General features: G+C 31.4%; 1 protein-coding gene and 1 pseudogene across 1 annotated transcript in view; one reads left to right on the forward strand and one right to left on the reverse strand.

Moving 5' to 3' along the window:
• The first annotated feature begins 117 nt into the window (after positions 1-117).
• Positions 118-1,116, forward strand: LOC111635979 (annotated as a pseudogene).
• An 11,559-nt stretch (positions 1,117-12,675) lies between these two features.
• The window catches only part of LOC111635984, a 73,380-nt gene continuing 69,321 nt past the window's right edge, over positions 12,676-16,734 (reverse strand). The window contains exons 4-7 of the mRNA XM_023381134.1: positions 16,368-16,497; positions 16,094-16,272; positions 14,146-14,261; positions 12,676-14,066 (exon numbers count right to left, since the gene is read on the reverse strand). Of these exons, the coding sequence (XP_023236902.1) occupies positions 13,908-14,066; positions 14,146-14,261; positions 16,094-16,272; positions 16,368-16,497 (584 nt within the window). The 3' untranslated portion in view covers positions 12,676-13,907. The remainder of the gene's footprint in view (positions 14,067-14,145; positions 14,262-16,093; positions 16,273-16,367; positions 16,498-16,734) is intronic.

Below are 16,734 nucleotides of genomic sequence, written 5' to 3' on the forward strand. Positions count from 1 at the left end.
ATAATCTTCATATTATGACATATTATGTATAAACAAATTTCATCAATCTTCTTTAATCTAAATGAGACAGACATCTTTTCTAATAGTAACAATGGAATTTTCTAAAACACTTCGTGTATGATATACTCTGATTTTTGTGATAGATCGAATGACAAAGACTGATGCAAACGATTGATATTGTCTTTTGGGTTGATGCTCCATCTTTTACTGTTGTGTTCATTTAGTACAAAAAATTTCAAAGGTGTCATATTCCCTTCCATAACAAACCAGGTGAAAGGCGACCATGAACAGCAGTGACTCCTAAAAATGTAACTGCTGTCCAATGTATGATTACAGAAGACCAAAGATTTACTTATGAAATGATACAGGGGAGACTACAGATTGGAGTTTCTGCAGTTGCAGACATTCTGCATAAGGAATTACAGTTAAAAAAAGTAGTGTCTCGATGAATTGATAGATTTCCAAAAGTCAGAGAATGTCAGAATCTCTAAGAAAACTCTGAAAATGTTGAAATAATATGGACATTAGATTATTTTCAAGATTGTCACAGGTGATGAGACATACATACCATTTTAAGACTGCCTTACGTATCAAGAAAGTCAGATATAGATCCATAAAGATGATACAATTCCAACAACTGTCAAAAGGCAGAGAGCAATAAAAAAAGTCATGTTTGCTGTTTTTTTTTCAGTAGCGTTGGTCTGGCAAAAGAAATTAAGCTTGATGAATAGAAGACAGTAACGGCTAATTGGTATACTACAGTTTATCTTCCTAGAATTCCGGAATCACTGAAAACTTGAGGTCAAATTTTTGCATCGTGATAATCCTTCATCACACACTGTTAAGAAAGCTGTTGATTTCTTTCAAGCTAATAATATGAGTCATTCAACATCTACCATATTCATCAGAGTTAGCATTGTGTGATTTCTGGATATTCTTTAATTTCAAAAACTATTTGAGGAGTTGCAAATTTAAAACAAAGAATGAAATTGAAGAGTATTAACAGAGTATTTTGATAGCATTCCAGAAAATGAGTGGCGTCATGCTTTTGATCTTTGGAAGGAGCAACTACAAAAGTGCATTTTGGCCAGGGGAAAGTACTTGGGGCAAAAATAAAATATATTTTGTTCCAGGCATTATACTAATTATGATCGTAATTAAAGTAACTCAATTCACCACTGTCTAGGAAATATTTAGCATCTAAATGTAACTAAATCCGTTACGATGACATTTCAGGAAATATGAAAAACATTCCCATAAAAATTAGCGCCAGAACTCACCACTCAGGCATTTTTGGTGCTACAAGCAACAAGCATTTTATTGTGCAAGACAGTCGTTCTGTACAGAGGTCTTAGCAATGAAGTTTAAGATCATTTGAAACTTCACATGAACAGTACCATACTGTCTTTCCAGGCTGTCGAATTTGCAGCATGTCCTCGATAGACTATAGAGAGATTTCACGGTTACATGTCACGTGATAAAACGCACGTTTGCTCCGCCCTTTTCTATGTTTGTGGTCTAGCTTCCGCTTAGTTAGCTTCCACGTGTTTTGTTATTTGACGCGTTGGCAGCGCGTTTTTTCAGTTTAAACTGATACTTCTATATTATGGACAAAATTATACAAAGATCCTTTTCTGGCGGACTACTCTCGCAGTCTGACAGGACGAGGAGTTGCTTTATATGAAGAGAAAGTTTCATTATATCAGGGTGTTGATCCATACGAAGCCAGTATCTTCGTTGTAGATAAAGAGTTATGGCTTAAAGTAAAATTTGATGAAATCATAAACTATCTGGTTTGACGACAAATTACTACACTCTTTCACAAATGAAATCTTACAAATATCCTGATTATGTGGTCTTTCATAACGCTCCTGATATGCAGTTGGGTTGTGGCCACTCATACCTCGAGTATAATGGCCGGATGGCCGAACGGCCAAGATGGCAGCCTACCGCTCTGGGAAACACGGAATCGAATCCAGACGGGTTTAAAAATCCCCAGGGAATTTTCAGGGGGGTTGACCGACTGAATATGCTGGCCCTCGTCCCTCAACACCCGGCCGCCCATTGGTAGGCCTGGCGGAATTCATAATGGGCTTGCTGAAAGAGGCCCTCTTAGTGCCCACAGGGCAGAAAGAGTTTAAAAAATCCATGTATAATATTGGCACACATTCTGGTGATGACTCATCATAAAATGAAGAATGTTTTCCTTTGGGGTAAAAACTTTTTATTAATATCTTATTAAAAAAAAACTTAACATTATGGTATGTTATACAGTATATAATAATAATTAATAAGAATTTGTCAGGAACAACTTGAAGGTTACTATGTGATTATTTGTTACTTGTTTGTTAATTTATGGCAACGCAACACTTGAGCGATCTACTTAGGGGAATGCCTTCCGTACGATCTTTTAAAGGGTAACTGGCCCTATTCAGGCATTACAGAGTGGAGAAAACCCGGAAAACTCCACGTGGCCGGCCCGTCCTGGAGAGGTGCGAACCCACGACCGAACTTCCAGTGTTCAGGGAACGGAATCATTGGCCATTGGTGGGCCTTATTTGTTACTATTGATAATATAAAAAAATCATTTTGTAAAAGAGGATATAGTCTGTCATTTTATCTGTAGCAACAATGGTAGTACAACACACAGGAGACAATATTAAAGCTGAAATTGTGAAAATTCTGCAAATGCTCAGAGATATTCATCCCTGAGCCAGCATGATCGTATACATTGTGACAGATGGTGGTAGTAATATTGTTAAAGCTGCCCAGGATACACAGTGTATGTTTGGCCGAAATCGCCACTTTTACTGTTTTGCATACGTGCTGAATCTTGCTGCAAATAATGCAATAGGTGATTATTGTGTGACATTTTGTGATATGATTTTTCAAGTAAAAAGCATTATCACCTACTTCAGATATTCTGTAAAAGCCACAGAAAAGTTCCACGAGGAGCAGTTGCGAAGTAGTGTTTCAACAAATTACGTTCTGAAATTAAAACAGGATATTCCAACCCATTGGAACATCCTGTTTTAATTTGAGAGGTTTATAATGTTGGAACGCTTTATTGCATTATATCGTTTTGTTGTTGCTGGAGCTGTTAACTCAACGGAATGTTCTCCAGTTATCTGCAAACGAGACATAGAAGCACTGAAAGAATGTGTGATTTTGTTCGAGCCTCTAAAGCAGGTAGCAGACAAAGTTTCATCAGAAAAGCATACCATCGGTAGCAAGCTGATTCCCTTTGTCAATTGTACGCAAATTTTTATACGAGATGTTACTATTACTATGCCTATAGCTGTACAGCTGAAGGACAACGTAATGTATTGTTTAAACAAACGATTTGGTTGCTTGGAAAAGTCAAAGCTTCTGGCCATAGCAACAATTATGGATTCAAGCTTTAAAAAGCTATTCTCAATCATCACACATTGCAACTCTTTGTTTCAGCAATGAACGCTAACAGTAGGTTTATGATAGAAAGCCTAAAAAAAGAAAACCCAGGAAAAACAAAAAAAAGTGACATTTGGCCCTATCATAAGAAGTTGTATATTTCGGCAGGGTCTAGCCAGTATTCTACAGAAACATATGGTGGCTTGTTTCTCACTTTGCGCGAGTGTCTTCAATTGCCATATATAAAGAAGAAAGAAAATCTGCTGGAATATTGGATGGCTGGCAGGTCCTCGGAGATGACCAAACTGGCAATGAAATACTTGTGTGTGGTGGGATCAAGTGTTCTTTTAGAGCGTCTCATCTATAAGACTGTTAATTTAATTACCGAAAAAAGGAGTCAGTCAAACCCGAAGTGGGTTGAGACACTTATTTTAATGTCAAATTTGACATTACAGGAATGGTAAGCCCTCAGGTAATGTGTTGTAAGTTAAAATCGAATTAAATAATTTGATTCAAAATCATTTGAATGCGAACGGATCAAAACAAAGAAACATTGTGTACATAAGTTTTTGTGAATAAAAAATTCTTTCATTTACAGTGTACCCCCTATAACACTGTTGATAATTCCGTTTTATATGAATTCCATGTTGTAATCTAAATGACTCGTACAACATGGAATTCATATAAAACGGAATTATCAACAGTGTTATAGGGGGTCGACTGTATTATTATTTTTTGTGTACAGGACAATTTATATTTGCATATAAATCTTAAAAAACCGTTTAATTCATGTCAGTGGTAGTTTTTTGTTGTATGATCCTATCCCAGAACTATCAATAGTATCGATAGTTTTTCAAAAAAATATTAATAGTAAATTTTGAACTATCGCCCATCTCTGTTATGAGTTTCGAAAAGTAGAAGTAAAACTTAAAAAAAAATAAAACAAATAAATAAATAAGAAACCTTTTTAAAAAGATTAGTAAGTTAATACACGAAGTACGTATCTTAAAAGATAGGAAAAACTATAATGAAGATCTTTACAAAAGAGACTAAAGAATGAATTTAACCTTTAAGAGAAATCATTAATCTTGGAAGAAATAAAAAGTCAAAGCTTTCATAATACTTAGTTACTGATAAAGAAAAACAACAGACAAAACAATTAAATAACAAATTAACAAACAAAACACCGAAAATTCTTTAATTCTAATCTAAACATTATCAAAAATAAGTACTGTATATATTTATTTTAATATCATTTAAATTAATTTAAGCAGATCAGACGAGATGTTAATCAAATGTAACATCCGTTATATTCCAAAAATACCATTTCTGTTGCCAATAAATAGGAAAGATTCGCGAAAAGCCATTCGAAAAATAAGAGAAAAATATTGTCTGTTTAATGACAAATATCGGAAAGGCAATCCGCTATCAATTAGTATGTTTGCTAGTTTGCTGTTACTGATAAAAGGTGTTTCGTTTATCTGCAGAGATTAACAGTATACTATTGCAGTAAACAGGAAATTACTTTCAAGATTACTGTAACACAAAGGAAGTTTAGCCAAAATTGCAAACAGAATTTCTCTGAAAACAAAGGTAAAATTCTAACATCGTAAGAGTTTTCTATAGTAATAAACGTTATTTATGCAAAAAAATAAATGGAAGAAAGTATCTGGAAGATCGCTGAGGAAACTTACAAAAGGTTTACAAAAATTAGAATCCTATGCATAGGTCCTATTTTTCACAGACAGATAACAAAAATAATTTTTTTAAATTTAGGAATGTAAATTTCGTTAAATAGAAGCTAATAATAAACTAGATACCTTGACGAGTGCTCGTCGTTAGGCTATATATTTTATGCAAGATAAAACTTCAAAGCGTTTTAGTAAATTATTTATTAGTTCTTATATTCGTCTGATATCCTGATTCAGAAATTTGGCAAAGCTCTTGTACGACTTTCCTGACACTCGAACAGGAGGTTAAAGAGACTAGGAAAAAAATTTTGACAATTTTCAATTATAATACTAAAAGTAGAAAACAGCAAACGCATTATTTGGGTGTAGGGATGAGTTTAAAAAATTACAAATGCCACTAACAAGTAAAATTTTTGGTTAAGTGCCACTCTGTTCCAGATAAGACCCCTACCCCCTCTTTCTTCCTTTCACTTATAATATCTAAACTTGCATCATTGCTCCGTATATAGAAATATCTCAGTCAAATTACAAAATTTTTGGTCCATGTGATTTTGAGATATAAACTGAAAAATTTAGTCCGGATCGGTCAAAGAGTTTAGAAGTTAACGAGATGAAATTAGGGCTGAAGTGTTCAGATCTTATCGTAGCTTATATTTTCTGCAGGGTTTAAGAAAAGTTTGGTCCAGATAGGTCAAAGGACTTATACAGAAAACAAACAAACAGACATTCTATATTATATAAGTTATGCAGATTGGCAATATTCTTCATTGAGTCGACTGTAATACTAAAGTATATACAATTATCACGCTTATTATCGGTTTGTAAGAGATTCATTTTTTTGTTTTGTACTAAACACTAGGATTCGAATCAGTAGCTGTTCGTAGTTCTAAGCCTGTAACATGTTGTGTCCGTGTGATATCGATGTTTCGCTCTTTGTTTCATTTATGCTAATTACTTTGCAAACATGGCTCCAAATGAGAAGTCGTAAAGTTCCAACTTTAAATGAAAAGAATAAAATTTTACATTTAGTAATAAAAATAAAACAGTCTGCTTCCGAAAAATTTTAAAGCAATTTTTATGATTTATACTATTTATTGTTGGGCTGCAATTTTCAAATTGAGGACCTATAAATTCCCACTGGCACTGCTCTCTGTCTGCCCTTTCTTAATCTCGAAAACGAAGCTAGATAGATGAAAGTCAAGACCAGATATGGAAAGTTTAGAAGCCGGAGGCCTCTTTCGGTTCAAACCGGAAGTTACGTTATTTTAATTCAAAAATTTTTTCCAGAACAGAGTTAGATAGATGACCGGCATAACTCTTCTTAACAAAAAAAATAATGATATACAGGGGCAAAACACTACTAAAATCAAGATTATTGTGCATCAAGAACTAATAAATTGCCCACGGCATTGTGACGATGTCACAATAAATAATTGCTCGTTACTTATGAAATTTATTGAAGTAATTATTTATTTATAAAGAAAGAAATAATACAACTCAAAAATCTATACAGTACTTAGTTTGTATTTCTAAAAAAAATTGTTGCAAATAAAAGAAATGCTTAGAAATTTTTCATAACCCGCATCGGAAACGTTATCTTACCCAAATATATATATATTTTTCTAATTCGATTTTAAAGGGTTGATAAAAGACTAAAATAGAACAGATAATGTATGAAAGAAGGATAACAATTACCTTATTTGTATACAGGAAATAATTTCACAGTAAGGTGGTTTGAATTATATTTAGTTTAAATTTTTGACACCAGATGGCAGAAACTGTCCGATAGTCTCCATTTTTGAAATTCTGAATTTACCAGTGCATACAGTATTTTTGTTTCAAAATTTTTTAAAATTTTAACATTATTTAAGTTAAAACAATGTTTTGCAAGCGTTTATTTGAATTGGTCGATAGTTTTTATGTTTACGAAGTGAGATTTCTATGCCAATTCCTGATCTATTTAAGAATCGCTTGCAGATAAAAATAGAAATAAAAATATGGAGTAAATTTGTTATTTTGTATTTAATTAATTTTAGAATAAAAAGATATTTTCAGAAATTTAAATTCTGCTAAAAAGATCCGTTCTTTATTTAAAAGTTTCTCAACCTTCTACGGATTTATTTACTTTTAACTTGAAATAAAGTTTTTCTGGAATCTATTATAAGAAATATAACTATAAAAATTTGATAATTCTTGATTTATTTTTGTCGTATTGTCAAGTTAAACAAGCAATTAAAAATTGGGTTTAATTTAGGTTTTAATTAATCATAATTACTAGTGGTGTAACGAATATTCGGTTACTATTCGGTATTCGGCCTATTCGGCCTATTTTTCACTATTCGGCCGAATACCGAATACCTAAAAACAGAAGTAATAAATAACAAAAACACAGTAAATTAATCATTTTGGTATTTAGATTTAATGTTATCGAGTTAGTTTTGTTTGTTTATATTTATTTATAACTTGTAACATGCACAAAATAAAAAGGAAAATAATATTAGTCACATGTATTCACAATTTATAATTACAAAGATCAGCACAAGTACATGTCTATCGTTGGAGAATCCTCGCACATCTGAAGGCTATCCTTCTTTTTAAACGCTCGTCTTTGCTCTTCCCTTTCTCTTTCCTCTATCGCTCTAATGCATGTATGCCTGTACATACATCATAATACGCGCTCACGATACTTTCGATTCGTCACTTTTCCGTCGTAGAGTTTCCATTTTACAATTACGTGACTCAGCCTGGTGATAACGGAGAAAAGAGACAGATAGAACGTCGGTATAAGCCACAGTTATGATTTCACAGATTCGAGACAGCTTGATAGCCCGAACGGCCCCAGGCTTTTGCCCGTGCACGCTAAGTGACTTTCATTACAAGCATTTAGTTTTCCGAAGTCTATGACAACAATTATTTGGCATTGACGGCCGCGAATTTCGCGCCAATAAGCTGTCTCGACTTGTTCGATTATGTTATCAACTCAATTTCATATTTATTTTCATATTTTCACTTCGCGGTCCTTCTCTGTTCTTTTTCCATTATTTACACGTGTAGGTCATTTCATTATTATCCACATTTGATATCATCATTTATCACATACTTCCATGACACTCTTGTCTGTCCGTTACAACTGCCAAGAATTAATGCGATTGGCGAAGCGTAGTGACAGCGGGCCAATGAGAGCAGGATCCTTGCCATAATGCGATTTGCGCGCCAATTTTCGTACGTGCGTTAATCGAGCCGAATAGTTTGGCCGAATATTCGGCTATTCGGCCACGTTCCTGGCCGAATATATTATTCGTTGCAACACTAATAATTACATAATTCTTGTTGAAATTTCTCAGAAATTTGAAAAATTATTTTTTTAAACTCCTATCTCAAATTTGTCGTATGGAGTAAAAATATACACTATATCCTTCTCTGATATTTTTCATTTAAAAATTACAGACGAGAAAACGTATGTACAATCCCACCAAAACTGAATTAGATTAGTCACCTTTATGGGAATTTATGGGAAAATTTTTTCATAAATTCGGTGGGTTTTGTGCAGATTTAAATTGTTCTAGACAAAGTAAATCTGGTATAAATACAAATTTCCCTGCCAAATTTATTTTGGTGTCATTGGTTTCATTATACGCTAAAGTTGCCTGTCAGCAGATACGGCTGAAAACAAAATTCTGCATAAATTTATATTCTACCCTAGGTAATGAAAATGATAGCCTGGAGTCTAAACATTTAGACAATCATTTACAACTAACACAAAAACGTTAACATGTGTTTAAAACGTTTAAGTTATGCTTTTACGATAACTGTAACTGGAGAAGTGCAGTTTGCTGATTTAAGAGTCAGATATAACCTGATGATTCACCATCAATGAGAACATATACACGTAAAATAAGACCTAATGTACATTATTATTTTTTTCTTTTTGTGACATTTTCACTTGTGATCGCTTACCTGATTTTTTTCATTTCAACCATTTTAAATAACTGATAGAACGTAGAAATTCCGATTTACCAATAAAAATCTCGAAAGAAATGTCAGGACAGAATTCAATTCCGGATATCTGTCGTATCACTGACACTACGTTAATAACACTCTTATTTTTTAAAGGCGTTATTAACATAATTCTTATTTTGCCGATTTATAAAATTGCTTTCGTGTTTGTAAAGTCTTCACTCTATTTTCAAAATAGTATTTTAGGAACATTTGAATATTACTTTAATAGTAGAATAACTAATAAATTTTTCCTTTTACACGTTACCAAAAAATAAGAAAAGTTTTCTCTAAAAGTAGCCTATCTTAATTACAACAAATCTTTCTTATATTTACACTGTTGTTATCACCGATGAAATAGAATAACCAAAATCGGCATTATATTTCAAAAAGTACCTAAAAATCTCACTATTTTTTTAAAAAACTTTTGTATTATCGGAAGCATTTAAAATTTTTTTAATAATGATTTACCACAGATACGCCATTGAATACTGTATCAGTACATTTACATTTAATTTATATTGATACACCAGTTCTGTTCTCTTAATAAGCCAAAACAAGCTGGCACACATAGGAGCACACTCTTGTATGTAACATAAACGATGCAAAGAATAAGAGTATGCTTTTATTGATATTTGCGCGTTAATTGTAGAGAATTTTGATATTTTGCTGCTTTTGCCTCTAGTATTTTACAATTTAGATAATTTTTTAAATTTTCTCATCACATTTTGAAACAAATTATGATAACCAATAGTTTCTTATTTGCTTTCTAGAGAGTTTTTTCATGGTTTATCTATGAAATGCGTCTGTATTTTCAAGTTAAGTGGAATCATGGATAACTGAAAATATTTTGTTTAATATTGATTGTTTAAGTCAAATAAATCTATGAATATTTCGTAATTTTCGTCGATAAATTCCGTATTACATTTCGTGGAAATGTTTTTGACGATTTCGTGTTGTTGCTACAGACAGACAGTCAGTGAACTAAAATCGATTGCTTCTGAAACCGATGTCATTCTACAAAGAATTACATTCGATTTACACTTAAAGAAATAGTCAATAATTAAGTTGAATGTCTTTTTATGCCTTCACAGGTGTACTTAAGATAAAGAGAGTTATATTTAACAAAATATTAGTTATGTTTAAATCTTAATATTTGAATATTTTGGCTATAAAATATATAATTTTTTATATTAATGAAATAAAAAATAAATTTTTTAAAAAGTGAAATATCCTTACTTCTGAATTAAAACAAATTATTAAGATAACGTTTTTTGAATTTAAAATGACATAAACTTGTAAATACACAGATTAATAATGTAGATTAAATTATCTAGTGAATATTCAAGGGTGTTTAGTGATTTCAGTCATCTTTGGCTTTCTGCCAGGATGGTCTCTAAATGCGATTTCCTCTCTCTACATTCGATAAGGAAGACACTCTCCTATCTAATCGTAAAGACAATATTTTATTTAGTTCAAACATTTTGAAAACGACAAAACAGTGATTTTTAAGAGCCTTGATAGCTTCTTTTTCGTATGATTTTTATCCCAAAAAAGTTGATCCTCTCTTCATTCATTTTATCCATTTTAGATTAAAAATTGTTTTGTTCGCAAGAGTAAGGGCTATTGTTAATAAATTAATAGCAAAAAAAAGATGTTCTAAGTCAATTTGTTGTTAACTTCTTGGAATAAAAAAGAAAAATGTTAAGCCAACGTATAGAAAAGATTACAGATGTATTTAGTAATCCCATAAAATAAGGAGAAAGTTCTAAAGTCTCTTAAGAATTTCTTACGCCTTTAAGTTTAGAAGAACTGTATAAAACCGGATGGATTAATCAGAAAATCCGGGTAAATTCTATTGTTTCACATTGTTCTGTTATAATAAACTCATTTCAAAATTGAAAGGAATTTTATTTTATTTTTAAACAATGTATTTTTGTGTGTTTCTGCAAAATGTGTTTGAAAAATTTTTAAATATTGTAAAAACTTATCACTAATTTTAATAAAATTTTCAATACGTACCAACAATTATTGGAAGTTATTAAAAAATTACTGATAAATAAAAATCATTTGTTTTTGTTTATTTATCTTTTATTATTTTTCTTGTATCATGGGTATTATTATTAACTTTTCCTATATTGTTTATTTCAGTTTGTATCCTAAAGGAAACAGATGTCGCGTGTTCTACAGCTGCAAACAACACATAACAAAGCCTTTATCGATAATATCCCGTCTGTGCAATTTTAATTAACATCTTAAAAATTATAACTCTTAATTAAAATACGAGATCATCTCAAAAATTTATTAAATATTTAATTCGATTATTCTAAATATCGATATTTGTTAGCGAAAATAAAACACTTGGTGAGAAATAATTTCAACTTATATTATAACATATAATTAGCTATTAAATCTGAATAAAAATGTTTATTTTCAAGAATTAACTTTTACATAAATTGTGCAAAAAGCTGTATAAAAAGCTGTATATTATACAATAGGATATACATAAATAAGTGCGAAGGACAGAATTCTGAGTGCTGAGAAATGTATTTCACACATTTTGGTCCCACCAGTCATGAAGGGGGAATTCCATTTACGATACTCACAATCACTGATAACGACAATATATAATAAGTTATGATAAGCAAACAATCCATATAAAACACAGCAAATGTCATTAAATATATCTAGACGTTGTCAGTAGACGTACATATTTTTTCTTACATAGGAACACCCTTGATATAATAAAATTCATATAATTGACAAAATTTGTCATTTTATCTACACATGAACACACTGTTCTTTTTGCTACAGCATTTCCAGTGCCAAATCATAATGTTAGAAGGGCATGCAACATTTTTAGACCAGTTTCAGCATGACTGTGTGAATCAGTTGTGTACATGAACAATTTTTAGAAAGATCCTTACAAACTGGAAGCACTCACTGTCTGTACATTTCACGTTATTGATATAAATGCACAGATTGGTTTGAGATTTGACATACTAGCAGTTCTATGTGGACAAAATGTTAACTAACATGCATGTGTTAGCATACATATTTTGTTGCCACTTGTTGCATCAGCATAGTTATTTAAGAGTATAAAAGATTGTTCTGTAATTTTCAAAAAGTAATCGTAAAGTCAATAATTTAAACATATCTTCTGTAGAAACTATGAAAAATCTATAGTGGTTGGCATCTCTGATCAGCATGTCATCAAAAATACATGTGCCTACCCATCATAAGACAGGAATTATTTTTAATGCCCATTCACTGAGCACTCAATAAACGCTGAACTCTGAATAGACTAATCTGTTCAGAAAAGAAGCACTCAGTCTCCAACAAAACTAGTTTCTGAATGCTGCCTTTGATCCNAAATTAAATAAATTAAGGATATAATTAAAAATTGAAGCCCAGCATTGCGTCGATATTCAAATACTTTTTGCTCGTAAATAATGAGTTTCATTTATTTAAAACTTATTACTATGCTCTGTGTTTGTGTAGGGAACTAAAGATTGGAGAATTTAGAATACCTGGAGAAGGAGAAGAATGAGATATATGAGAAGATACGCTATGATGGCGAGATCTAGGAGGTTAAACTGTTGCTTTGTGATTTTTACATATTATTGATGACTTTTGGGAATATTCAGCAAGAAAATTTTCCACCTTCTTAAATTGAAGTGTAGCTTTTAAAGAATTGCAAGAATTTTTTTTTTAATTTTGGAACCCAAAAATCGGGCGTAACAATTTAAGGTCTATAAGAAGAAGAGTGGAAATCTTGCCATAAAGGTATCAAAGTGAATGTTTCAAAAACAGACAATGTAAATCTAATTTGTCTATCATGAAAGTGCATAAACCTATCTCTAATTTGATCTAATGCCAAGCTATATATATATTTATATATATGGTTGAACTTTAATGGTGACTTTACAATACTGTCAAAGACAGCGATAATAATTATATTATATACATATCATAAAATTATTCTTTACATGGGTATCATTTTTTTTACATTCGACAAATAAATTATAAAAAATTCAAAATTAATAATAATAATAATAATATATTATAATTGTTACCTTATTTTATTAATTATTGAGAGATAATTTACGAATATTTTATTAGTTAATTAGTTTCGTGAATATTAGGTTTATAAACGTGTTGAAATTTGGCAATACCATTAATAACTTCAATACTGTCACACAAATTTGTACCTTTGTATTTCGGATTATATTTTTACACGATTCGAAGCAATTTACTGCAAATTTTTTAAAGAAAAATTCGAATTTTTACTGTAAATTAACAAAAATACACGCTGCAAAAATGAAAAGGGACATCACGCAGAAGAAGAATTTTAAAGAAAATGTTTATAAAAATTTTAACTGAAAGATCATAAAAAAGAAAAATCATTAAAAATATATCTTAAAAATTCCTTTGTTTTATATCTTTCATATATTTGGCTTATAAAGCCTAACAATTAACATTCCGATTTCTTAAATTAGCGATTTGTCTAGATTGAGTTATAGTTTCAAAATATGGATCTCGGGATTACTCTAAGGATATATTTCTGAAATGTTTCCAAATTTTAATATTCGTTAAATTCCGAATTAAGATTTAAGTAAAAATATTAAAATAATCTAATTTTTTAATCATGCATCATGCTTTGGACATGTCCCAAAAATGACGGATAAAGTACACCTTAAACGGTGCTTTTTTTGGGACTCAGCATCGAATGGCGGGAGAGAATTTGTAAAGAAACGAACCGTGTGTATGTTTAGCATACAATTACTGCTCGACGAGGCCGACACGAAGCTTGTTTTTTTTTACGTAGAATCACACCTGAGCAGTGGGAGATGGCGATTTTCCTTTGACAACAGTTTTTTCACCGGATGCACTCGTCACGATCACAGTAGGCGAGTTGGTCCCTTCCTGGACAGCTGCCGTATCTTTTAAGATTGCTGGACCGTTCTGAACTGGCTGGTCTTCGTGCACCTATTGTTGTCATACAAAGGAGAATTATTAATTTTTTTTTATTTTATATTTTGAAAATTTGGGTGAGAATAATTGATACTTTTTTAGTTAGATCTTCTAACGAAGGCAACGATTCATTTTCAGCTAGAGGTGCTTCGTGGTGACCATCTGCGTTAGGAATTGCAAGAAAGCCGTTTGATGTCTTCCTAGTTTTACCTGAAATTAATGCTCCTTTAATATAAACGAGCAAATTATTTATTGTGACATGCCGGGCTGCAATTTTTCGTCACAATGTTTTCAATTTTTATTTTATTATGTCTTTTCCTTGTGTATAATAAATCCAGGAGAGATGAATCCCCTTTTAAAAAATTGCTATAGTTTTCTTATTTATAGCAATAACGATGAAAAATTGTACTATAGTATATAGCTGGTGACATATGCTAGCAATAAATAATACTATAAATGTGAAAGACACATAAACAAATTTAGTTATTAATTAACAAAAAAATATACAAGTGGTTCATCTATCCTATATCACTATGCGTTAGTTGGGCCCTGCTATACCGGAGAGATAGGCCTGCGTAAAATAAGAATAGGAATAAAACAAAACAGTAATAATAAAACTTTGTTGTCCGGTTTAATACATTTTAGATGTTTTTCACATAAAAAACATTTATGCCTTATTAAAACTGTGTCAAGTTTAAATATTACGGTTATAATTTTTTTAAATATATTTAAGTTTGTTATTTTTAGACTTTTTCCACACAATTCACACTTATTACCATTTATTTATCATTAAGGTATTACTGTACAGTATATGCCACATTGTAGTTTGACGTTTGTCATACAACTTTGCTTATTTCTGTATCAAACCTATCATATGAAAATGGTCCATCTCTCCCTTCTCGAGCTGGAGTATTTCTCCCAATTGCCAGAGGGAGATAGACAAAGCTTTCATGACATCTCTGTTTAAACTAAAACTACTACAACATATTACAACGATTAACTGACATAATTTACACTTTATTTGTTGTTTGAGACACGGATTCAAAAATATTATCAGATAACTACAGTATGATTATTTGACTCCTCTGATTTGTATTTCACAGTATATTAGCTGAAATATTTGTGCAAATCTCACAAAAACAAAATAATGTATGTATAGTATGCACATCCACCTCGGACAAATGACACTACCACCAACACCCAACACATTCTAATGAACGGTTAAAGAAATATTTAATTGGCCCATCTCACCTGCTGGTCCATCTCTCTCAGACTTACCATATCATACTTCTGTTAGCAATAGAGTCGTGCTGATCATCTATCTAACTCCGTTCAGGGAAAAATTTTGAATTGAAATCTAGACTTTTATCTATCTAGTCCACCTTCGAGAGTAAGGAAGGACAGACAGTGGGAATTTATAAGTTTATAAATTTTCAAATTGTAGCCCAATAATTTAATTAAATATTTTCGTAATTTTGATTGAGTTCGAAAACATTTCAAGTATTTAATTTGGCTGCAATTTAAAAAAAATTGTAAACCTATAAATTCCCATTCTCGTCCGTCCGTTTGTCTATCTTATCTGAATCTTGAGAATGGTGTTAGATAAATGAAAGTCGAGACCAGATATGAAGGTCCCGATTTATTATATACAAACTTCCGGTATAGACCAAAAGTCACGTGATTTTCAATTCAAAATTTTCCCTGAACAGAGTTACATAGATGACAGGCACGAATCTGTTGTTGTCAGGAAAAGTATGATATAGAGAGACAAGACACTACTAATTTGACACTACTTTGACGTAAAATAACTAATTTGAGAGCATATAAAATAATTAATTTAAACTAACATAAAATAACTAATTTGAAATCGAGAGCATATATTTTAAATTAAATAAATTAAGGATATAATTAAAAATTGAAGCCCAGCATTGCGTCGATATTCAAATACTTTTTGCTCGTAAATAATGAGTTTCATTTATTTAAAACTTATTACTATGCTCTGTGTTTGTGTAGGGAACTAAAGATTGAAGAATTTAGAATACCTGGAGAAGGAGAAGAATGAGATATATGAGAAGATACGCTATGATGGCGAGATCTAGGAGGTGGGATATGGCTATGACGTCGATGGCTGAGAGTGCTTGCTCGACGTTTCCCCAGTTTGATATGCATCAAACGAGGATGTGGAGAATTGAAAATCGTCCTTCTATTCCGGAATCTTGCCCTGCAAAAGAAATGCATTTTTATTATTAAATTTGTGAAATACAATAATAGAACACATTTCTTGAATTCTGAAATAGCAAGAGATGTATCACTTGCCTGCTGAAGAGATGAAGAGCTACACACATTCCTACAAACATTATAGCCATAACGACCATGATAATAATGACATTGGTGTCCAGGCGATAGTGAGGTACTTCGGTTGGACTGCCGTAACTAACTCGACCATCTGTAACATTCAAAATAATTTACCTTAATTATTAATGTGATTACTAAACACAGCATAGAGATAAAAAATATTTTAAGATTAAAATAATAAATCTACATATTCAGCTAATTGCCAGAGAAGAAGAAATAATTAATAATACTTTAAAAAATTTACTGTGTTTTATGTTTATAAACAGTTGCAGCAGATAAATAATTATTATATTTTATATTTTAAAATAGTTTTATTTATTTATTTTCA

This window comes from Centruroides sculpturatus, unplaced genomic scaffold, assembly GCF_000671375.1.
Source record: "Centruroides sculpturatus isolate CEXI.00-Female unplaced genomic scaffold, Cexi_2.0 scaffold1068, whole genome shotgun sequence".
NCBI classification, from domain to species: Eukaryota; Metazoa; Arthropoda; class Arachnida; order Scorpiones; family Buthidae; genus Centruroides; species Centruroides sculpturatus.